This window comes from Bos grunniens, chromosome 15 (genome assembly GCF_055505025.1).
Source record: "Bos grunniens cultivar Pamir isolate PY7600 chromosome 15, Bosgru_T2T1.0, whole genome shotgun sequence".
Lineage (NCBI taxonomy): Eukaryota > Metazoa > Chordata > Mammalia > Artiodactyla > Bovidae > Bos > Bos grunniens.
The window spans coordinates 17,514,023-17,539,382 of record NC_141179.1 but is presented as its reverse complement, the minus strand read 5'-3'; the positions used below and the strand labels follow the sequence as shown (position 1 = coordinate 17,539,382).

Genomic DNA, 25,360 nt, shown 5'->3' with positions numbered 1-25,360 from the left:
CAAGTTAAGGAATTTAACACTTTTCTAAGTTTAGAAATATGCAAGCGTCTGGGTATACTGAAATAATTTCTTCCATGTGAACCTCACCTATGTGGGGCCAGAATCCTGTTTCTTGACTTAAAAAAAATTTTAACTATTTTAATTGAAGAATAATTAACTTTACAGTATTGTGATGGTTTTTGCCATTCATCGACATGAGTCAGCTACAGGTGCACATATGTCTGCCAATCCTGAACCCCCCACTCATCTCCCTCCCTACCCCATCTCTCTGGGTTGTCCCAGAGCACTGACTGACTTTGGGTGCTCTGCTCCATGCATTGAACTTGCATGGTCATCTATTTTACATATGGTAATATACATGTTTCAGTGCTATTCTCCCAAATTATCCCACTTTCACCTTCTCCCACAGAGTCCAAAAGTCTGTTCTTTACATCTGTGTCTCTTTTGCTGCCTTGTATATAGGATTGTCATTACCATCTTTGTAAATTCCATATATATGTGTTATTATACTGAATTGGTGTTTCTCTTTCTCACTTACTTCACTCTGTATGATAGATTCCAGTTTATCCACCTCATTAGAACTGACTCAAATGTCTTCCCTTTTATAGTTGCATAATATTCCATTGTGTTTATGTACCACAACTTCCATGCATCTGCCAATGGACACCTTGGTTGTTTTCATGTCCTACCTATTGTAAACAGTGCTGCAGTGAACATTGGGGTACATGTGTCTCTTTCACTTCTGGTTTTCTTGGTGTACATGCCCAGCAGTGGGATTGCTGGGTCATATGACAGTTCTATTTGCAGTTTTATAAGAAATCTCCATATGGTTCTCCATAATGGCTGTACCAGTGTGCATTCCCACCAACAGTGTAAGAGGGTTCCCTTTACTCCACACCCTCTCCAACATTTATTGTTTGTAGACATTTTGTTGGTGGCCATTCTGACTGGCATGAGATGATACCTCATCATGGTTTTGATTTGCATTTCTCTAATAACGAGTGATGTTGAGCATCTTTTCACGTGTTTATTAGCCATCTGTATGTCTTCTTTGGAGAAATGTCTGTTTAGTTATTTGGCCATTTTTTGATTGGGTTATTTGTTTTTCTGGTATTGAGTTGCATGGGCTGCTTGTATGTTTTGGAGATTAATTCTTTGTCAGTTGTTTCATTTGCTGTTATTTTCTTGTGAAGACTGCCTTTTCACATTGCTTATAGTTTCCTTTGTTTGCAAAAGCTTTTAAGTTTAATTAGGTTCCATTTGTTCATTTTTGTTTTTATTTCCATTACTCTGGGAGTTGGGACATAGAGGATCTTCCTGTGGTTTAAGTGTTCTGTCTATATTTTCCACTAAAATTTTATAGTTTCTGGTGTTACATTTAGATCTTTAATCCATTTTGAAGTTATTTTTGTGTATGGTGTTTGAAAGTGTTCTAGTTTCATTCTTTTACACACGGTTGACCAATTTTCCCAGCACCACTTGCTAGAGAGACTGTCTTTTCTCAATTGTATGTTTTTGCCTCCTTTGTCAAAAATATAAGGTGTCCAGAGGTGCATGGATGTATCTCTGGGCTTTCTATTTTGTTCCATTGATCTATATTTCTGTCTTTGTGCCAATATCATACTGTGTTGATGACTGTAGCTTTGTAATATAGTCTGAATTCAGGCAGGTTGATTCCTCCAGTTCCATTCTTCTTTCTCAAGATTGCTTTGGCTCTTTGAGGTTTTTTGTGTTTCCATACAAATTGTGAAATTATTTGTTCTAGTTCTGTTGAAAATACCATTGGTAGCTTTATAGGAATTGCATTGAATCTATAGATTGCTTTGGGTAGTGTAGTTATTTTCACTACATTGATTCTTCCAATCACGAACATGGTATATTTCTCCATCTATTTGTGTCATCTTTGATTTCTTTCATCATTGTTTTATAGTTTTCTATATATAGGTCTTTTGTTTCTTCAGGTAAATTTATTCCTAAGTATTTTATTCTTTTCATTGCAATGGTGAATGGGATTGTTTCCTTAATTTCTCTTTCTGTTTTTTCATTGTTAGTATATAGGAATTCAAGTGATATCTGTGTATTAATTTTATATCCTGCAACTTTACTATATTCATTGATTAACTCTAGTAATTTTCTGGTGGTATCTTTCGGGTTTTCTATATAGAGGATCATGTCATCTGCAAACAGTGAGAGTTTCACTTCTTTTCCAATTTGGATTCCTTCTATTTCTTCTTCTCTGATTGCTGTGGCTAGGCCTTCCAAAACTGTTGAAAAGTAGTTGTGAGAGTTGGCACCCTTTTTTCCTCATTTTAGAGAAAATCCTTGTAGTTTTTCACCATTGAGGATAATGTTCTCTGTAGGTTTGTCATATGTGGTTTTCATTATATTGAGGTATGCTCCTTCTATTCCTGCTTTCTGCAGAATTTTTTTTTTTTTAAATCATAAATGGGTTTCTCTGCATCTGTTGAAATAATCATATGGTTTTTATCTTTAATTTTGTTAATGTGGTGTATGACATTGATTTGTGAATATGAAGAATCATTGCATCCCTGAAACAAAGCCCGCTTGGTCATGATGTATGATCTTTTAAATATGTTGGTGGATTCTATTTGGTAGAGTTTTGTTGAGGATTTTGCATCTATGTTCATCAGTGATATTAGCTTGGAGTTTGCTTCTATTTTTTTGTGTGTGGCATCTTTGTCTGGTTTTGGTATTAGAGTGATGGTGGCCTCATAGAATGAGTTTGGGAGTTTACCTTCCTCTCCAATATTCTGGAAGAGTTTGAGTAGGATAGGTATTAGCTCTTTACATTTTTGGTAGAATCCACCTGTGAAGCCATCTGGTCCTAGGCTTTTGTTTGTTGGAAGATTTTTGATTACAGTTTCTATTTCCATGCTTGTAATTGGTGTGTTCAGATTTTCTATTTCTTCCTGGTTCAGTTATGGAAGGTTATACTTTTCTAAGACTTTTGTCCATTTCTTCCAAGTTGTCCATTTTATTCACATATAGTTGATCATAGTAGTCTCTTATGATCTCTTGTATTTCTGTGTTGTCTGTTGTGATATCTCCATTTTTATTTCTAATTCTGTTGATTTGATTCTTCTTCCTTTTTTCATTGATGAGTCTGGCTTGTCTATTTTGTCTATTGTGTTTATTTTGTTTAATGGTTTGTCTATTTTGTTTATATTCTCAAAGAACCAGCTTTTAGTTTTGTTTATCTTTATTATAGTCCACTTCATTTCTTTTTCATTTATTTCTGCTCTGATTTTTATGATTTCTTTCCTTCTACTAACTTTGGGTTTTATTGTTGTTGTTGTTGTTGTTTTCTAGTTGCTTATGTGTAAAGTTAGGTTGTTTATTTGATGTTTCTCTTGTTTCTTGAGGTAGGCTTGTATTGCTATGAACCTCCCTCTTAGCATTGCTTTTATTGAATCCCATAGGTTTTGGATTGTTATGTTTTCATTATCATTTGTTTCTATGCATATTTTGATTTCCTTTTTGATTTCTTCTATGATCTGTTGGTTATTCAGAAGCATGTTGTTTAGCTTCCTTATGTTTGTGTTTATTATAGTTTTTTTTTCCTGTAGTTATTATCTAATGTTACTGCATTGTGATCAGAAAGGATGCTTGAAACAATTTCAAGTTTTTAAAATTTACCAAGGCTAGATTTTAGGCCTAGGATATGATCTATCCTGGAGAATGTTCCGTGTGCACTTGAGAAAAAAGGCAAAATCCATTGTTTTGGGGCGAAATGCCCTGTAGATATCAGTTAGGTCTAACTGGTCCATTGCATAGTTTGAAGCTTGTGTTTCCTTACTAATTTTCTGTTTGGCTGATCTATCCATAGGTGTAAATGGGGTATTAAATTCCCCCACTATTATTGTGTTGCTGTTATTTCCCCTTTCATACTTGTTAGCATTTGCCTTACATTATTGAAGTGCTCCTGTGTTCGGTGCATATATATTTATAATTGTTATATCTTTTTCTTGGATTAGTCCCTTGATCATTATGTAGTGTCCTTCTTTGTTCCTTGTCATGGTTTTTATTTCAAAGTCTATTTTATCTAATATGAGTATTGCTACTCCTGCTTTCTTTTGGTCTCCATTTGCATGAAATATCATCTTCCAGCCTCTCACTTTCAATCTGTATGTGTGCCTAGGTTTGATGTGGGTCTCTTGTCGACAGCATATATAGGGGTTTTGTTTTGTATCCATTTGGCTAGTCTTTGTCTCTTGGTTGGAGCATTTAACCCATTTATGTATAAGGTAAATTATTGATAAGTATGATCCCATTACCATTTACTTTGTTATTTGGGGTTCATTTTTATAAACCTCTGTGTTTTCTGTCTAGAGAAGATTCTTTAGCATTTGTTGAAGAGCTGGTTTGGTGGTGCTGAATTCTCTTAGCTTTTGCTTGTCTTTAAAGCTTTTGAATTCTCCTTCATATCTGAATGAGATCCATGCTGGGTAGAGTAATCTTGGTTGTAGGTTTTTCTCTTTCATCACTTTAAATATGCCCTGCCATTCCCTTCTAATCAGAAGAGTTTCTTTTGAAAGATCAGCTGTTATCCTTATGGGGATCCCCTTGTGTATAATTTATTGCTTCTCCCTTGCTGCTTTTAATATTTGGTCTTTGTGTATAATTTTTGTTAGTTTGATTAATATGTGTCTTGTGGTGTTTTGCCTTGGGTTCATCCTGTTTGGGATTCTCTGAGTTTTTTGGACTTGGTTGGCTATTTCCTTCCCCATTTTAGGGAAGTTTTCAACCATTATCTCCTCAAGTGCTTTCTCATGCCCTTTTTTTTTTTTTTTTTTTTTTTTGCAGAATGGGAGAGACAGCTGGGACCAAAGAAAACCAGTCTGCGACTTCCAGGGCAGGCAGATGAAAGATGCTCGGTGCGTAGAGGCGCAACAAAAGGGAGCTTGGGCCAACCTTTAGAAGGATTTCTTATCACGACCCCCGAACCCTGGAGGGGGCTACAGCTTTCCTCTTGCCCCAGAGCAGCAGACGCCCACTTCTACCCCTCCCTCCCTAACTAGCTCCATGCCCTTTCTTTTTGTCTTCTTCTTCTTCTGGGACATGTATGATTCAGCTGTTGGGGCATTTAACATTGTCCCAGTGGTCTCTGAGGTTGTCCTCATTTCTTTTTATTTTTCCCTCTCTTCTTAATTTATTTCCACCATTCTATCTTCCACCTCACTTTTCCTCTCTTCTCTCTCAGTTATTCTGCTGTTGGTTTCCTCCAGAGTGTTTTTAATCTTAGTTATTGCATTGTTCGTTATTGATTGACTCTTCTTTGTTTCTTCTAGATCCTTGTTAAACATTTCTTGCATCTTCTCAATCCTTGTCTCGTTTATTTATCTGTAACTCCATTTTGTTTACAAAACTTTGGATCATCTTTAATATAATTATCCCGAGTTCTTCTTCAGATAGACTCCCTGTTTACCTGTTTTGTGTTTGGTTTGGTGGGTTTTTATCATGTTTCTTCACCTGCTGGAGATTTCTGTGTTTTCATTTTGCTTAGCTTGCTGTGTTTGGGGTGCCCTTTCTGTAGTCTGGAAGGTTGTGGTTCCTCTTAATTGTGGAGTCTGCTCACTGTGGGTGGGGTTGGACCAGCAGCTTGTCAAGGTTTCTTGGGTGGGGGAACCTGTGTCTGTATTCTGGTGGTTGGAGCTGGATCTCTTCTCTCCAGAATGCCATGAGATGTTCAGAAGTAGTTTTGGGTTGTCTATGGGTTTGGTATAGCTTTGGGCTGCCCATCTTTTAATGTTCAGGGTTGTGTTCCTATTTTGCTGGAGAGTTAGTGTGGTGTCTTGAACTGAAACTTGCTGGCTTTTGGTGGAGCTTGGTTTCAGTGTAGGTATGGAGTCTTTAAGGTGGGCTCTTGTCTATTAATGTTCCCTGAGTCAGGAATTCTCTGATGTTCTAAAGTTCTGGAGTTGAGCCTCCTGCCTCTGGGTTTTGTTCCCAATCTTACTGTAGCCTCACGACTTCTCCATCCATACAGCATAGAAGATAAAACCCCCAGGTTAGTGGTGAAACAACTCTGAACAGCCAGAAACACACAGAGAGTTTCACAGAGTTGTAGAGAGAAAAGAGGAGGGAGATAGAGGTGACCAGGAGGAGAAAAGGGAAGAGACAAAAGTGGAGAGAGAAGTCAAGCCAGTAATAAAGTCCCTAAGTCCTCTCCACAGCTAAGAATACCCAGAGAAATTCACAGTTATATAGAGAAGAGAAAAGGGAGGAGGGTGATAGAGGTGACCAGGAGGAGAAAAGGGAAGAGTCAAAAGGGGAGAGAGCTATCAAGCCAGTAATCAAATCCCTGAGTGAAAATGGATATTGAAGATTAGATTCTTAAAGATAGAAAATTAATAATAAATATCAAAAAGCAAAGATTAAAAACTTAGACTAGAGGTTAAACTCCCAAAGATCCAATATAGAAAATATAAAATTGATCACAAAAATTAAAAAGATATTTTTTATCTTTTTATGGAATTTGTTTTTTAAAAAATAGTTTCTTTTTTTTTTTAGAAAGGTGACAGTAGGCTATAAAAATGAAAGTTAAAGGAGTAATAAAGTATTCAAGTTTTCAAAAATTGAAAGTGATAATAGTAAAAATACATGTAGGGATTTCTATGGAGCTGTTGTGGGCAATGTGGGTTCAGTTCTGTGTCAGATTGTGTTCTGGCTTGTACTTGTTCTCCAGGTCTATAGCTGCCCCCAAAATACACAGTATCAGCATTAACGTCAGGGTTTTAATTTGTTGCACCTGTCACTTCCAGGGTGGCTACCCCTTCTTTGTTTATTTTGGCTTGCTCTGTTTGCAAGTATCTTCAGTGTCTTAATTTCTGCCTTGACATGAGGGGGCGAAGATGGCCACTTATTTTGGCTCACTTGTTCAGTTGTGCTGTGGAGAGGGAGGAACATTGCAAACAAATACTGCTGGCATGTGTGGGCAATGCTCGCATTGGATGGACCACCCTGGGTTTGCCACAGCCCAAGGCGGAGTGTACTTTCCGGGTCCACAGTGCTCAGGCTCAGGGTGCTCCGTGAGAGTCCTGTCCCAAGTGGATCCTGTGTTTTGTGCACTTCACAAGTCTAAGCCTCTCAGGTTCCTGGGTGCCCCACAAGGGCACAGGCCCAGATGGGGTGTCTGTTTAGTGCTCATCCCAGGTCCAAGCTGCTCAAGCGACCAGTGCTTGGCGAGCCCACGGTCCCAGGTGGGTCATGCATCTTACCACCTCCCTAGTCCCTGCTGCTTGGTTTCCTGTGTGTGCCACGAGGGCCTAGTCCCACGTGTCCCGTGTGTCTCTGGGAAGCTGATCTCAGGCTGTGACTCTCCTGGTGGATGTGGACCTTCCAGGATCCCAGGAAGATGTGGTTAGCTGGCAGCCTGTTTACAGCTTGGTGGAAGATGCAGTCTCTTGGGCCAACATTGCAGCGGCCCCTTGCCTTGCGACTCTGGCTGTCGCACACCTGCCTCTCTGCCTCCGGGGAGGGAGGGCTTCAAATAGCAGCTAGCTTCCTCTCCTTTGGTATTTGCTAGGATGCAGATGCAGTCTTTTGTTCTGTGAGTGCTCCAGGTGTTACCACGTGGCGTTAGAGCCTTTTGTAGGAAACATCCTTTTTTTTTTTTCATCTCTCTGGCGATCCCATAGTTTTGGTTGCTATGTCAAATTAGCCTACTCAGATTGTTCGCAGGTCATCCAAACCTGGTATTTATCCTAAGGACTGATGATCCAGCCTGTGCCTCCCTGCCCAGCCCCCACTCACTGGTGGCAGATGTGAGTATCTGAGCCACTTCTCCACTGGTAGTTGTGGTTAGGCGTGTATTCTGTGGGTTTTCTTTTTTTTTTTCCAGTTATGCTGGTGGCTGAGACTCCACAGCTCCCCACTGACAGCCTGTGAAAGTATTTCCTATTGTGTGGAAGCTTTTCCTCCTTCACGACTCCCTCCCTGGGACAGGTCTCCATCTCTAAATCTTTTATCTTTGTTTTCATCTTTTATCTTTTGTCCTACCTCCTTGTGAAGACATTGGGCTACCTTTATGAGTGTCTGGTGTCCTTTGCCAGTGTTGAGAAGTTGTTTTGTGGAAGTTTCTCCATATTCAAATGATCTTTTGATGCATTTGTGGGGGAGAAAGTGGTCGCCCCATTCTGTTCCTCTGCCATCTTGGGACCACCCCCTGTTTCTTGATTTTATTATATCCTTAGTTCTTCATTCAACATAGAGAGTGGTGACAGCTGACAGTTGCTGTATTGAAGGCATTGTCCTCTCTTTTGGGTGCCCTCTGGGCTCAGCAGTTTACATTTGGAGGCAAGAAATCACTGATGGTTTTTATATCCTTGATTACTGATATGGCAGGAAATACTCCCATTTCACAGTCTCTGCCCATGGTCGGAAATTTGACCAATATTTGAGAGACATTTCATGACTATTTTTTGTCACATGGTACTTGGCGGATTATCCCAGATTGGACCAAAGTTCTTTCTTATTGATATGCCACTTCTGGTAATTTCCAGATTAGACTCAGTTCAGTTCAGTTCAGTCGCTCAGTCCTGTCCGACTCTTTGCGACCCCATGAATCACAGCACGCCAGGCCTCCCTGTCCATCACCAACTCCCGGAGTTTACTCAGACTCACGTCCATCAAGTTAGTGATGCCATCCAGCCATCTTATCCTCTGTCGTCCCCTTCTCCTCCCGCCCCCAATCCCTCCCAGCATCAGGGTCTTTTCCAATGAGTCAACTCTTCGCATGAGGTGGCCAAAGTATTGGTTTCAACTTTAGCATCAGTCCTTCCAAAGAAATCCCAGGGCTGATCTCCTGCAGAATGGACTGGTTGGATCTCCTTGCAGTCCAAGGGACTCTCAAAGAGTCTTCTCCAACACCACAGTTAAAAAGCATCAATTCTTCAGCGCTCAGCTTTCTTCACTCTCCAACTCTCACATCCATACACGACCACTGGAAAAACCATAGCCTTGACTAGACGGACCTTTGTTGGCAAAGTAATGTCTCTGCTTTTCAGTATGCTATCTAGGTTGGTCATAACTTTTCTTCCAAGGAGTAAGAAGCGTCTTTTAATTTCATGGCTGCAGTCACCATCTGCAGTGATTTCGGAGCCCCCAAAAATAAAGTCTGACACTGTTTCCACTGTTTCCCCATCTATTTCCCATGAAGTGATGGGACCAGATGCCATGATCTTCGTTTTCTGAATATTGAGCTTTAAGCCAACTTTTTCACTCTCCACTTTCACTTTCATCAAGAGGTTTTTTAGTTCCTCTTCACTTTCTGCCATAAGGGTGGTGTCATCTGCAAATCTGAGGTTATTGGTATTTCTCCCATCAATCTTGATTCCAGTTTGTGCTTCTTCCAGTCCAGCATTTCTCATGATGTACTCTGCATATAAGTTAAATAAGCAGGGTGACAATATACAGCCTTGACGTACTCCTTTTCCTATTTGGAACCAGTCTGTTGTTCCATGTCCAGTTCTAACTGTTGCTTCCTGACCTGCATATAGGTTTCTCAAGAGGCAGGTCAGGTGGTCTGGTATTCCCATCTCTTTCAGAATTTTCCACAGTTTATTGTGATCTACACAATCGAAGGCTTTGGCATAGTCAATAAAGCAGAAATAGATGTTTTTCTGGAATGCTCTTGCTTTTTCGATGATCAGGCGGATGTTGGCATTTTGATCTCTGGTTCCTCTGCCTTTTTGAAAACCAGCTTGAACATCTGGAAGTTCATGGTTCAGGTATTGCTGAAGCCTGGCTTGGAGAATTTTGAGCATTACTTTACTAGCATGTGAGATGAGTGCAACTGTGCGGTAGTTTGAGCATTCTTTGGCATTGCCTTTCTTTGAGATTGGAATGAAAACTGACCTTTTCCAGTCCTGTGACCACTGCTGAGTTTTCCACATTTGCTGACATATTGAGTGCAGCACTTTAACAGCATCATCTTTCAGGATTTGGAATAGCTCAACTGGAATTCCATTACCTCCACTAGCTCTGTTTGTAGTGATGCTTTCTAAGGCCCCCTTGACTTCACATTCCAGGATGTCTGGCTCTAGATGAGTGATCACACCATCGTGATTATCTGGGTCATGAAGATCTTTTTTGTCCAGTTCTTCTGTGTATTCCTGCCACCTCTTCTTAATATCTTCTGCTTCTGTTAGGTCCATACCATTTCTGTCCTTTATCGAGCCCATCTTTGCATAAAATGTTCCCTTGGTATCTCTAATTTTCTTGAAGAGATCTCTAGTCTTCCCCATTCTGTTGTTTTCCTCTATTTCTTTGCATTGATCCCTGAGGAGGGCTTTCTTAATCTCTTCTTGCTATTTTTTGGTACTCTGCATTCAGATGCTTATATCTTTCCTTTTCTCCTTTGCTTTTCACTTCTCTTCTTTTCACAGCTATTTGTAAGTCCTCCTCAGACAGCCATTTTGCTTTTTTTGCATTTCTTTCCCATGGGCATGGTCTTGATCCCTGTCTCCTATACAATGTCACGAACCTCCGTCCATAGTTCATCAGGCACTCTATCTATCAGATCTAGTCCCTTAAATCTATTTCTCACTTCCACTGTATAATCATAAAGGATTTGATTTAGGTCAACCTGAATGGTCTGGTGGTTTCTCCCTACTTTCTTCAATTTAAGTCTGAATTTGGCAATAAGGAATTCATGATCTGAGCCACAGTCAGCTCCTGGTCTTGTTTTTGTTGACTGTATAGAGCTTCTCCATCTTTGGCTGCAAAGAATATAATCAGTCTGATTTTGGTGTTGACCATCTAGTGATGTCCATGTGTAGAGTCTTCTCTTGTGTTGTTGGAAGAGGGTGTTTGCTATGACCAGTGCATTTTCTTGGCAAAACTCTATTAGTCTTTGTCCTCCTTCATTCCGTATTCCAAGGCCAAATTTGCCTGTTACTCCAGGTGTTTCTTGACTTCCTACTTCTGCATTCCAGTCCCCTATAATGAAAAGGACATCTTTTTTGGGTGTTAGTTCTAAAAGGTCTTGTAGGTCTTCATAGAACCGTTCAGCTTCTTCAGTATTACTTGTTGGGGCATAGACTGGGATTACTGTGATATTGAATGGTTTGCCTTGGAAACGAACAGAGATCATTCTGTCGTTTTTGAGATTGCATCCAGGTACTGCATTTTGGACTCTTTTGTTGACCACGATGGCTACTCCATTTCTTCTAAGGGATTCCTGCCCACAGTAGTAGATATAACGGTCATCTGAGTTAAATTCACCCATTCCAGTCCATTTGAGTTCGCTGATTCCTAGAATGTCCACATGCACTCTTGCCATCTCCTGTTTGACCACTTCCAATTTGCCTTGATTCATGGACCTGACATTCCAGGTTCCTAGGCAATATTGCTGTTTACAGCATCGGACCTTGTTTCTATCACCAGTCACATCCACAACTGGGTATTGTTTTTGCTTTGGCTCCATCCCTTCATTCGTTCTGGGGTTATTTCTCCAGTGATCTGCAGTAGCATATTGGGCACCTATTGACCTAGGGAGTTCCTCTTTCGGTATCCTATCATTTTGCCTTTTCATACTGTTCATGGGATTCTCAAGGCAAGAATACTGAAGTAGTTTGCCATTCTCTTCTCCAGTGGACCATATTCTGTCAGACCTCTCCACCATGACCCACCCATCTTGGGTGGCCCCACGGGCATGGCTTAGTTTCATTGAGTTAGACAAGGCTATGGTCCTAGTGTGATCAGATTGACTAGTTTTCTGTGATTATGGTTTCGGTGTGTCTGCCTTCTGATGCCCTCTTGCAACACCTACCGTCTTACTTGGGTTTCTCTTACCTTGGCGTGGGTTATCTCTTCACGGCTGCTGCAGCAAAGCGCATCTGCTGCTCCTTACCTTGGTATCTCCTCAGTGCTGCCCCTCCTGACCTTGAATGTGGAATAGCTCCTCTAGGCCCTCCTGCGCCTGTGCAGCCACCGCTCGTTGGTCCATGGGATTTTCCAGGCAAGAATACTGGAGTGGGCTGCCATTTCCTTCTCCAGGGGATCTTCCCAAGTTCGACCCAGGGATCGAACCTGGGTCTCCTGCATTATAGACAGACTCTTTACTGTCTGAGCCACTATGTAGTAGATTAGACTCATTGACAGATAATAAAAGATTCTCTGGATCCTCTATCTTTTAACCTATTAGGATCCACGAGATAGTTTCCCTTGCCTGCTTCCTCCCACACCTAGAATCACACTATCACAATTATTGATGGCATATAGAACTACATTTTTGACCAGTTGCTTGAAGTTATGTAATCATCATTACATTTGTTGGATGCCTGGTCACATACCGTAAGAGACAAAAATATTATAAGTAATGTAGCTAGTAACATTGACAAAGTCATAGTGTAGCAGAGAGATAAAGATATAAACAATTTGGAAACAGAAAACAAGTTAAAGAACAAATTATTAGTATAACTAGTTGTAATCAAGTTGCAATACCATCAAGTCCATAGGAAGGCCAGCCAGAGAAGCCAAATCTTGGCAAGGTCGACTGAGCTTCTTCACTCACTTTTCACTTTCATGCATTGGAGAAGGAAATGGCAACCCACTCCGGTGTTCTTGCCTGGAGAATCCCTGGGACGGGGGAGCCTGGTGGGCTGTCATTTATGGGGTCACACAGAGTCGGACACAACAGAAGTGACTTAGCAGCAGCAGGCAGAGAGAATACTGAAAATGTTTTATCTTTATTTACAAAGGCATTCTTTATCAACTTGTAAGTCACAGCATAAAAAAAAAGTTTATTTAAACAGATTGAAGTTAGTATGTTCTGAAGTCAAAGTTATTTATTACATTTATCAGTTCATTTAGTCCCATGTAATTGATTCCTTTTGATCTGTATGAAGTAAGCAGGTTTTCCATTACAGTTTGTAATTTGTTATACAATTTAGTAGCATCAAGCCTATCAGAAACACATTTTTTTAAAAGTTCTTTCTATGTCTTCTTGAAAATCTTTATTGTGTAAAAGCAGTATAAAATTATGATAGTCTGTAAAGGACAAAACTTAAAATAGCATGGTATAGAGTTGAGTACAATGTAATTAGGAAACTTGGATATTTCTGCAACATATGTTAGTATAATCATTACAATTATGACTGATAACATTATATCAGGACATACCAGATGTTAGGGATGTCATATAAATTTTGGAATATCTGTATTAATGATATTTATCCATACATTACAACCTAAAGTTCATCTTCAATCACTTGAGAATGTTTTTGAGTTGGGGCTTCTCTGGTGGCTCAGATAGTAAAGAATCTGTGTAAAATGTGGGAGACCTGGGTTTAATCCCTGGGTTGGGAAGATAAAAATACCAAATAAACTTAGTTTAATATTCATCTCTGAGATGTCTCAAAGACGCTTCTTCAAAGTATCCATCCCAGAGTTAGCTGGAGACTAAAAGAACTTTAGTTAGATTTTGATATTTGGGAAGTTTGTTAGAAATATCATAAAGGTTTTAAAACATAACAGGATCATAGGTCAATGAAATGATACCTATTCTTTTAACCAAAGTCACAAAAACTATTAAAAGAAAATAAATATAGATCATTTAAGGGTGCAGAAACTCACACAATCTATTATAAAAGGAGTATTTTAACAAATTAAATTCCAGTCCTGTCCTAGCTCACTTAAAGTCCATTTACTCAACAACTTCAGTCTAAATTTGGTTAATCCTGACTGTGTATAGAACTCTTTCCTCAGGGTTTGTTTCCACACTCTCTCATCACTTTCTGTATCCATCCTGTGTCTCATTTTCCATCCAAATAAAATTAACCAGCTCATATTTTTTTTTAATAAAATGTAATTCCATTTCTCATACCTTCTTTACTGAAATCATGCATTCTACTTCTTATTGTATACTGAAATGTTACTGTGTTATTCTTATTCACATTAACTACATGTTTAAATTAGAATCCTCAACTCTTAAAGCTTTGATTTTTAGTAAAGCTAACAAGCAATTATGAACTGTCTTTAAATTGAAAGTGAAAGTGAAGTGGCTCAGTCGTGTCAGACTCTTTTTGACCCCATGTACTATACAGTCCATGGAATTCTCCAGGCCAGAATACTGGAGTGGATAGCCTTTCGCTTCTCCAGGGGATCTTCCCAACCCAGGGATTGAACCCAGGTCTCCCACATTGCCGGCAGATTCTTTACCAGCTGAGCCACAAGGGAAGCCCAAGAATACTGGAGTGGGTAACCTATCCCTTCTCCAGCAGATATTCCCAAACCAGGAATTGAACCAGGGTCTCCTGCATTCCAGGTGGATTCTTTACCAACTGAGCTATCAGGGAAGCATTCTATAAATTGGTGAGCATAAACACCAGTGATAATTTTTAAAAACATTTGTTTTCTTATAGAGAACATCTCAGGTGATATCAAACATTTTCAACAATATTTCCAACTACCTTAATTTTTCTATTTAGTAATTGATGTCTCAGTATCTTTTTAGCTATTTAATAAACTTTCATCACTTAATTTAACACAGTTCTAGAACTTTAAGTTACCAAATATCTGGAAAGATCATTTTAAGTAGATATTTCTAAAATGTAATTACATTAAAGTTTTTATACCAAAGTTCTTATTTCATTTACTTTTACTTTAAAGTTATTTCATGTCAAGTTATTTTTCTTGCAAGAGATCTAGTAAGGTCTTATTTATTAAACCTAGGTTAGGTACAATCGTCTTCAGTTCAGTTCAGTTCAGTTCAGTTGCTCAGTCCTGTCTGACAATAATCTTAACATGTCTTAATTAGATCAACAATCTTAAGCATCAATATCAGGTATCAGCCTAATAGTGAATATTTCTCAGTTCACATGAACCTGAAAATCATCTTTGCCATTTTAAATGTAAATGTTTTTTATTAAAATTAAGTATAACTCTTTATAGACTTAATTTTGATAGTACTTTCTAGAAGTAGAGATATCTCATATGTATAATGTGTACACAGACATAAACAGGCAAACTAGAGATCTCATGGCTTTACTAAAAGCTTAGATATGAACCACATATAACAATATAAACTTACTAGTTTACAAACAGAATACATTAAGATTGCTTGCTCAGATGACTAAGGCTTGTTATCTGTAAGTTTGGCTAAGGGAGCATTTCCAGTGGTTTGAATTTTAAAACTGCCATTTTTTCCCCTTTGTTTTAGGTTTTGTGTGCTTGAGTTAATTGGGCTCAGTCTCAGGTCCTTATGGCCTGTATTCACATTCTGGTTTTAGAGATTTGGAAGAGAAAGACAGTTGTTTTTAGCTCCACGAAGAACAGTTCTATCACCTAAAGTTACTGAAATCAGTGACAAGATTTTAATTGAACTGAAATGTATTTTACAAAATTCTGTGTTCTATAATTTTAGAATTTAATTTATCATGCCTTTAAAGGTTTGTATAAAACATTCAGCAAAGACTATTCTGAGTTTATGAGTTAAACTAAAGCAAAATCACTAGTTTTATATTAATTACCCCTTGCATGTTAGTTCCCAGTTTTTGCTTGTTTGTGTGGTTCAGGTAACTGCTGGTTAGTACATTCAGTTAGTATGTTCTTAGTGGTAATCTATATGCCTTGTCTTATAATACCATGCAGGGGAATTATTCCCCAATGGAACATGCCTATTTCACAGTTAATTTAAGCAGAAGAGATGTAACCATCTTGTATAAAGAAACTAAAGCCCTTTGTTTAAGGTTTTACCAAGCCAGGTTTTAACTTTAACTGTGTTTGCAGTGAAGAGCCCCCTCAATTTCCAGGGTGAGATTTTCTCCAATTTCCGATCAACTAAACACTTGTAAGTTTTGTAACATACATTTGCCCAGCTAGGGTACTAGAACTTTGTCCTTCCTTTTTCTTTTATTTTGAAACCTTTGTTTCCCATTTTGAAGTCAGTTTGTCAAGACAAAATTGCTAATGAGGATCGTGTGGCAGACCAGCGTGTGCTGCTTGAAGGCTTACTCTTCTGGTTTTGCCTCAGAGTTGTTTCAGCCCCCTCTTATGTGCCTTGGGTATCCCAGTGAAGTATAAGACTTCCACAAGTGCTCAGATTGGGGAATGGCCCATTCTTATGCACGTCCCTGGTTGAGCAGATTGTTAATTATGTGAGTGGGTTTCCCTGTAGCTGCAGCCTCATGCACCTACAGACCTAGAGGTCTGCCTCTACCAGTCCTGCAAGTTTCTGTCACCTGAGAAAGCCATTGCTGGCTGGAAGGAAGAGTCCCTTTGGAGCTCAGAAGTTCTCATAAGATTTTTATTTTATTTTGAGCCACTCTGTTAAGGTAAACCAAATCAAGGAAAAACAACAAGTCAGTCTTACCCCTAATAACTCAGTCCTACCTTACTCAGTGTTTAACTGAGCAAAGTCTCTCAACCGAGGCTATCTACTCAGTATCCAAACTGAGCCTTCCCAGTGCCTTAACACTGAGGGTTCCCTGCTGGAGCAGAATCTTCCTAGTCCTCTGACTGAGGGTATCCCACCCTGTGTCTAAACTGAGCAGCCAGGTACACCTTGAAACCAAGTTTCGAGGATAACTTTTTCCCCCACTGAATAAAACTTAGGATCATCAGCCAATAATGGGAAATCCTAGAACCAGGAGAGACTCACCCAGATTCATCTGGACTGGCCGAGCAGGCTGATGGGCAAAGGAACCAAGGCTCTGGATCTCTGTAGCATCCAGGTGAAGAAGAGGAATCTGCTCTGGTTCCCTTGTCCATCAGCCAAGTGTCAACTAAAAAAACTAGTCACAGCCTGAAAGTAGAGAGTTTTCAGTGAGAATTCTTAGGACTTCAAGCCCAGGAGGCAGCATCTCAAGTAGCCCTCAAAGCTCTGCTTTGAGGAGGTGAAGGAAGCAGTCAGGTTATAGAAAAGTTTGCAACAAAGGGGGGCAGGTAGTCTGAACATAAAAGATTGTTAATTAAGGAAAACCAGGTATCTCAAGGGATTTAGTGCTTTTCTAAGTATGGGAAGATGCAAGCATCTGGGACTTATTTACTGAAATCCTTCTTTCTACAAACCTCATCTCTCTGGGGCCAGCATCCTGTTTCTTGATTTTGTTATATCCTTAGTTCCTTGTTCACTGTAGGGATTGCTAGCAGCTGATAGCTGGTGGATTGCAGGCATTGGGCGCCCTCCGGGCTCAGCAATTTATTATATTTGGAGGCCCAAAATCGCTGATCACTGTGCCATCCTTGTTTACTGATACAGCAGGACATACTCCACTTCACAGGGGTTTTGTGAACTGGTAAAAGGCTAACTGAACAGAATTATTTGTCTATGAGAACTTTAAGTTTTGTATGTTGACTGTTTTAATTTTGTTTCCCACAGCACAGTGGAAAGAGTTGGGGCTTCAAGCCTTGCCTCCAGGTCTCAAAGTAATAGAAGAAATTATTTCTTCTGAGGACGAGAAAATGCTTTTGGAGAGTGTTAACTGGACAGAAGATACAGAAAATCAAAATTGTAAGTAAAACTTTAAATCTGATATTTAAAAGCTTCTGCAAAATGTCTTCTTTTCCTTTGGTTTATTAAATTCTGTTTCCTCAAAATTACTGAAAGTGCTCTGGATCCACTGTTAGGTAAGTCATACTAACAACTCTTAAGAGCATTAATAATAGATAGCTTTTATATATAGGTATCAATTTAAAACTCCAAATTGATGAATATTTATTAGCCAACATTTGTGGAGTTGACAGAGGTCCATCTTGTCAAAGCTATGGTTTTTCCAGTAGTCATGTTTTTCCAGAGCATCAAAGAATTGATGCTTTTGAACTGTGGTGTTGGAGAAGACTCTTGAGAGTCCCTTGGACTACCAGGAGATCAAATCATCAACCCTAAAGGATATCAGTCCTGAATATTCGTTGGAAGGACTGATGCCGAAGCTGAAGCTCCAATACTTTGGCTACCTGATGCAAAGAACTGACTCATTGGAAAAGACTGTGATGCTGGGAAACATTGAAGGCAGGGGGAGGAGGGGATGACAGAGGATGCGATGGTTGGATGGCATCACCGACTCAAAGGACATAAGTTTGAGCAAGCTCCAGGAGTTGGTGATGAATAGGGAAACCTGACGTGCTGCGGTCCATGGGATTGCAAAGAATTGGACATGACTGAGCGACTGAACTGAACTGTAGAGCTAACATTAATAAGCTGTTTCACATACGTTTGGTTGTCTGTATTCATGGGTTCTGTATGCATGAATTCGATCAACTCTGGGTTGAAAAAAATCTGAAAAAGAAGTAAAATTCTAGAAAGTTCCAAAAGGTAAAATATGTTGGCAGTTCATAATATATGAAAGTGAAGTTGCTCAGTTGTGTCCAACTCTTTGCAACTCCCTGGACTGTAGCCCACCAGGCTCCTCCGTCCATGGGATTCTCCAGGCAAGAATACTAGAGTGGGTTGCCATTTCCTTCTCTAGAGGATCTTCCCGACTCAGGAATCAAACCCAGGTCTCCCACATTGCGGGCAGATGCTTTAACCTCTGAGCCACCAGGGAAGCCCAACATATATATCAGTTCAGTTCATCTCAGTCGCTCAGTCGTGTCCGACTCTTTGCGACCCCATGAATCACAGCACACCAGGTCTCCCTGTCCATCACCAACTCCCAGGGTTCACTCAAACTCACGTCCATCGAGTCGGTGATGCCATCCAGCCATCTCATCCTCTGTCGTTCCCTTTTCCTCCTGCTCCCAATCCCTCCCAGCATCAGAGTCTTTTCCAATGAGTCAACTGTTTGCATGAGGTGGCCAAAGTACTGTAGTTTCAGCTTAGCATCATTCCTTCAAAAGAACACCCAGGGCTGATCTCCTTCAGAATGGACTGGTTGGATCTCCTTGCAGTCCAAGGGACTCTCAAGAGTCTTCTCCAACACCACAGTTCAAAAGCATCAATTCTTTGGCACTCAGCTTTCTTCACAGTCCAACTCTCAAATCCATACATGACCACTGGAAAAACCCATAGCCTTGACCTGATGGACCTTTGTTGGCAAAGTAATGTCTCTGCTTTTGAATATGCTATCTAGGTTGGTCATAACTTTCGATATATATTGTATATGCAACTGTTTTATATATGCAATTGTATATGCAACACAGATATATATTGTATATGCAACTGTTTTACATGTCATATACATTGTACTAGGTATTGTAATAATCCAAAGATGATTTAAAGCATTCTGGAGGATGTAAAAGATATGTTTAGATTATACGCAAATGCTGCACGATTTTATGTAAGAGACTTAATCCTCCTTGGATTTTGTTAGTTACTCAGTCGTGTCTGACTCTTTGTGACCCCATGGATTGTAGCCCACCGGGCTCCTCCATCCATGGGATTCTGTAGGCAAGAATACTGGAGTGGGTTGCCATTTCCTTCTCCAGAGGATCTTCCCGACCCAGGGATCGAACCCAGGTCTCCCGCATTGCGGGCAGATGCTTTAACCTCTAAGCCACCAGGGAAGCCCAGTGTATATATATATACACACATATATATTGTATATGCAACTGTTTTACATGTCATATACATTGTACTAGGTATTATAAGTAATCTAAAGATGATTTAAAGCATTCTGGAGGATGTGAAAGATATGTTTACTTTATATGCAAATGCTGCGCTATTTTATGTAAGAGACTTAATCCTCCTTGGATTTTGGCATCTGAGGGAACCAATTCCCCAAGGATACACAGGGACACATGTAAATTGTCTTATTTGGTTCTCTCTACTCTAAGGCAATTTTTACAGTGAGAAATTAGCAGTTCAGTACTGTATGATTATAATGTAGTAAGAACGTCCTAGAGAAATTTACAAAGTAGTTACTCTGTTTCCAGATCATTAGCAGTCATGTGAGCGGCAGGGTATATGTTTAGCTTTTTCAAATTGATTGGGTGAAACCCTTAAAAGATTGTTTCAATTTTAGACTTAAAAGAATAGCAGATATGAAGTAGAATGTTCAATTTTACTGAAGACAATAGTTTAGCAGTTAACAAAAATTACCATTACTAAATTAATCCTTATTCATAAAGTTAACTTTGAAATATATGAAGGAATGAAATTCTTTTTCTCCTAAATAGTTTACTTCTCTTGATACAGTTCAAAAATCCTTAAAACACAGAAGAGTAAAGCATTTTGGCTATGAATTCCACTATGAGAACAACAATGTAGATAAAGATAAGCCGTTACCTGGGGGTAAGTAATTGTTAGCAAACAATAAGATCTGGTTCAGGAAAAAATATTAATATATAATATTAGGATATCATGGTTGAGATTATTTTTCATTTGTTATTTGTATGTTAACATATAAAACAGTTGATTAAATGTTAAGTCATTTAGATTAAATAGTGTAGTTTTGTGTTAAAAATGTTATACATACGAATAAAGCTAAATTTAATTTCTCTTGAGCACTATCCTTACTCCCATACACCTCTTCAGAAGTAATACAGTTAACAGTTTAGTGTATATTATTTCAATCTTTATAAATGAATTTACATCCAAATAACCTGTTTAAGTATATAGTTGTTAACATGTAGCAGTATATTGTATGTCATGAATTGTATATTCATATATTGTCACATTATCACAGTATATGTTAGAGATCTTATACAGGTTTTCATTTTATTGAATATTCAGTAATTTCTTATTCACTTAGTTTCCTTTTGCTAGATATTTAGGTTATTTCTAGCTTTTGGCTTTTACAAGTTGTGCTACAGTAAATATCTTTGTATACACCTCTTTATTTGTTAAGCAAGAGTTGCTCAAGGGAAATGAAACTGCTGGATTAGAATTCTGTCAAAGTTATGCTCACTTAAAAATGTCAGTAGACACTGACAGATTGCATCCTAAAAGAGCTATACCAACATTCTCTCACAAAGTGCTTACTTCCTTACCCCCTACCTCAGTTGCATGTGAAATATCACTTTTAACTTTATACCCAATTACTAGTGAGATTGGCCATTTTTATTTCCTTTTCTGTGAATTCTTTTTCATCTTCTTTGCTAGTTTTTTCTAATGAGTAGTCCAATCTAATAATAAGATTTTACCATATAATCTAGATATTAATCCTTTGGTAGATGTCTTTGTTGGAATTCAATTTATGTGTATTTTTATGACTTTCATCTTATTTAAGGATTTCCTTTGCCTCATGAAATAACATTTATGACTCCAATAAAAGTAACTTAGTTCTACTTTGAAAAACATGTTTTTTAAATGAATTAATTTCAAATAATTAAATTTAAAATAAATTAATAATTTAATAAGAAATTGGTCAGGCTAGTTTCCATATAATATAGTAAATTTTATAATTTTATTGCTACTTTAAAAAATACCAAAATTGTTGTCTGCAAAATTCTTTTGTATATTTTATTTGATAAAGTTAATAAAATAATTTTAAAAGGTTATTAAGTTTTGTTTTTTTTTTCTTTTGCTTGTGAACTTACTGTTATGTTTGGATCTGACTACTAAACTAAAAGCTGTGTGATTTTTATCACAGTGACTGTTTTTTTCATTCTTGGGTTAAACATGAAAAGTAAATAATTTAATATGTTTCACTTTTATCATTACTGATTTCAGGTCTTCCTGACATTTGTGAGAGCATTTTAGAGAAATGGTTGAAGGAAGGATTCATTAAACATAAACCTAATCAATTGACTATAAACCAGTATGAACCTGGGCATGGTGAGTATTTCTTCTTTTACAATTCCAGTCATAAATTTCGTAATTTAGTGGGTTACATAGCTCCCTAAGATCAAAGATATTATTTTTTTGCTTAAATTTACTTTTAGAGTAATTTGCTTATGTCCATTACCTGTGTTGATTTTAATCCCTTTGCAATTTTACACTCAGTTTCTTGAGGAATTTGCATCTTAAGTGTAAACAGATTGACATGTTGTTATTTGTAATATTCTTTTGTTCCCCCCTCAGCATTGTTTTTTGGAGAGGAAGAAGATTTCTTTAAAAACAAAGAAAGCATGTAAAATGGAAGAAATCAAATAATGTATAGGTACCAAGAAGAAGGCTAATTAGTTAGATCATCTTGATCTTCTTATTCTTCTGTAGAGAATGTGGAAGATAATTCTAGGATGACATTTTAATGGGAAAATTTTAGGTTATTAACTTCTTTGCACTTGTCAGCATCTTCATCTGATATTTGTACTAATCAAATGATATTGAGGGCTTTATTAGTGACAAGTTATGGCATTTTTTTTCCCTCTGCATTTATCATGTTTTGTGATAGCTTAGTTTCCATTGGTCTATAAACTCCTTAAAGACAGGGATTGTGTCTTACTAGCTTTATATACTCTCACAATGTAGCAAAGTTTCTTTTAAGTAAGAGAGATACTCAGTCAGTGTAGTTTCAGGGTGTATATTGTCACCCTGCTTATTTAACTTATATACAGAGTACACCATGTGAAATGCTGGACTGGATGAATCACAAATTGGAATCAAGATTGATGGGAGAAGTATCAATAATCTCAGTATGTAAATGGTACCACCCTAATGGCAGAAAGCAAAGAGGAACTAAAGAGCTTCTTGATGGAGGTGAAAGAGGAGAGTGAAAAAGCTGGCTTAAGCTCAATATTTGTAAAAAAGAGGATCATGGCATTCGGTCCCATCACTTCACAGTAAATAAATGGGGAAAAAATGGAAACAGTGGTAGACTTATTTTCTTGGATTCCAGAATCACTGTGGACGGTGACTGTAGCCATGAAATTAAAAGATACTTCCTTCTTGGAAGAAAAGCTATGACAAAACTAGACCACATATTGAAAAACATAGATATCACTTTGCCAGCAAAGGTTCATATAGTCAAAGCTATGGTTTTTTCCAGTAGTCATGTATGGATGTGAGAGCTGGACCATAAAGAAGGCTGAGTGCCAAAGAATTGATGCCTTCAAACTTTGGTGCTGGAGAAGACTCTTGAGAGTCCCTTGGACAGCAGGGATATCAAACCAGTCAATCCTAAAGGAAATCAACCCTGAATATTCATTGGGAGGACTGGTGCTGAAGCTGAAGCTCCATTACTTTGGCCACCTGATGAGAGGAACTGACTTGTTGAAAAAGACCTTGATGTTTGGAAAGATTGAAGGCAGGAGGAGAACAGGACAACAGAGGATGAGACGGTTGGGTGGCATCACCTACTCAGTGGACGTGAGTTTGAGCAAACTCTGGGAGATGGTGATGGACAGGAAAACCTGTCATTTTGCAGTCCATGGAGTAATAAAGAGATGGACATGACTTAGTGACTGAAAAACCACAGCAGTGTTGATTGAGAGACTCGTGAAAGAAGCTGTATCTTAAATAATCATAAGATTAGTTTTCATGCCTGGCTGTTGTTTTTGTTCTACAAGTACTTGGGAATCCAGTATTCATAGGTCAGAATGACTTTGTTAGCTATCTTGGGATGAGATTTGGGAAATGCCCTGGTTAAGCAGGGACTCTCAAGTCTTGATTTTACAGTCAAGTCACAACGGTGCTTTAATGTAAAGTTATATTTTTAGTTTAGACCTAGTTTAATTTTCATTCTGTTCATGGGATTCTCGTGGCAAAAATGCTGGAGTGGTTTGCCGTTCCCTCCTCCAGTGGACCACATTTTGTCAGAACTCTCCACTATGACCTGACATCTTGAGTGACCCTGCACAGCATGGCTCATAGCTTCATTGAATTACACAGTCACCTTCGCCACAACAAGGCTGTGATCCATGAAGGCTGTGATCTGGAAGATGAGCCCCATGGGTCAGAAAGTGTCCATTATACTACTGGGGAAGAGTGGAGGTAATTGCTAATAGCTCCAGAAAGAATGAAGAAGCTGGGCCAAAGCAGAAATGACGGTTGTAGATATGTCTGGTGGTGAAAGTAAAGTCCAGTGCTGTAAAGAACAGTATTGCATAGGAACCTGGAATGTTAGGTCCTTGAATCAAGGTAAACTGGATGTGGTCATGCAGGAGATGGCAAGAGTGAACATCGACATCTTAGGAATTAGTGAATTTAAATGGGTGAGAGTGGGTGAATTTAATTCAGATGACCATTATATCTACTACTGTGGACAAGAATCCCTTAGAAGAAGTGGAGTAACCATCATCATCAACAGAAGGGTCTGAAATGCAGTACTTGGGTGCAAAACTGATCTTGGTTCTTTTCCAAGGCAAACCATTCAGTATCAGCAATCCAAATCTATGCCCCAACCACTAATACCGAAGAATCTGAAGTTGACTGGTTCTATGAAAACCTATAAGACCTTCTAGAACTAATACCAAAAAAAAAGGTGTCCTTTTCATTATAGAGGATTGGAATGCAAAAGTAGGAAGTCACATGATACCTGGATTAACAGGCAAGTTTGGCCTAGAAGTACAAAATGAAGCAGGGCAAAGGCTAACAGAGTTTTGCCAAGAGAATGCACTGGTCATAGCAAACACCCTCTTCCAGCAACACAAAAGATGAATATACATGTGGACATCACTAGATGCTCAATACCAAAATCAGATTGATTATATTGTTTGTAGCTGAAGATGGAGAAGCTCTATACAGTCAGCAGAAACAAGACCAGAAGCTGACTGTGGTTCAGATCATGAGCTCCTTATTGCAAAATTCAGGTTTAAATAGACGAAAGTAGGGAAAACCACTGGGCCATTCAGGAATAACCTAAATCAAATTCCTTATGATTATACAGTGGAGGTGATGAATAAATTCAAGGAGTTAGATCTGATAGAGTGCCTGAATAATTATGGACAGAGGTTCATAACATTGTACAGGAGGCCATCCCAAAAGTAAAGAAGTGCAAGAAGGCAAAGTGATTGTCTAAGGAGGCTTTACAAATAGCTGAGATAAGAAGAGAAGTGAAAGGCAACAGCCATCTGAGTGCAGAGTTCCAGAGAATATCAAGGAGAGATAAGAAAGCCTTCGCAAGTGGACAATGCAAAGAAATAGAGGAAAACAATCAATAGGAAAGACTAGAGATCTCTTCAGGAAAATTGGGGATATCAAGGGAACATTTCATGCAAGGATGGGCACGACAAAGGACAAAAACTGAGGACCTAACAGAAGCAAAAGAGATTAAGAACAGGTGGCAAGAATACACAGGAAAAAAAAAAAGTCTTAATGACCTTGATAACCACCTAGAGCCAGACATCCTGGAATGTGAAGTCAAGTGGCCTTGGGAAGCATTACTATGAACAAATCTAGTAAAGGTGATGGAATTCCAGCTAAGCTGTTTCAGATCCTAAACGATGATGCTGTTAAAGTTCTGCACATAGTATGTCAGCAAATTTGGTAAACTCAGCACTGGCCACAGTATTGGAAAATATCAGTTTTCATTCCAGTCCCAAAGAAGGACAATGCTAAAGCCAACTTCTGTACAGTTGC

At 38.7% G+C, this 25,360-nt stretch overlaps 1 protein-coding gene across 13 annotated transcripts in view; it reads left to right on the top strand.

The window, feature by feature from the left end:
* Positions 1 to 25,360, top strand: part of ALKBH8 (alkB homolog 8, tRNA methyltransferase) — a 124,569-nt gene that overhangs the window by 16,130 nt on the left and 83,079 nt on the right. For 8 of the 13 annotated variants that reach the window (XR_015141798.1, XR_015141796.1, XM_086339012.1 and 5 more), the window contains exons 4-6: positions 17,342 to 17,473; positions 20,096 to 20,191; positions 21,572 to 21,676. Coding sequence is in view for 10 of the 13 variants with exons in the window: in XM_086339012.1 (XP_086195138.1) it covers positions 17,342 to 17,473; positions 20,096 to 20,191; positions 21,572 to 21,676 (333 nt within the window). In the remaining 3 variants the exon portion in view is untranslated. Of the gene's footprint in view, positions 1 to 17,341; positions 17,474 to 20,095; positions 20,192 to 21,571; positions 21,677 to 25,360 lie in introns of those variants that run through there. The other 5 variants (XR_015141797.1, XM_086339013.1, XM_086339016.1 and 2 more) reach the window with 1 other exon arrangement.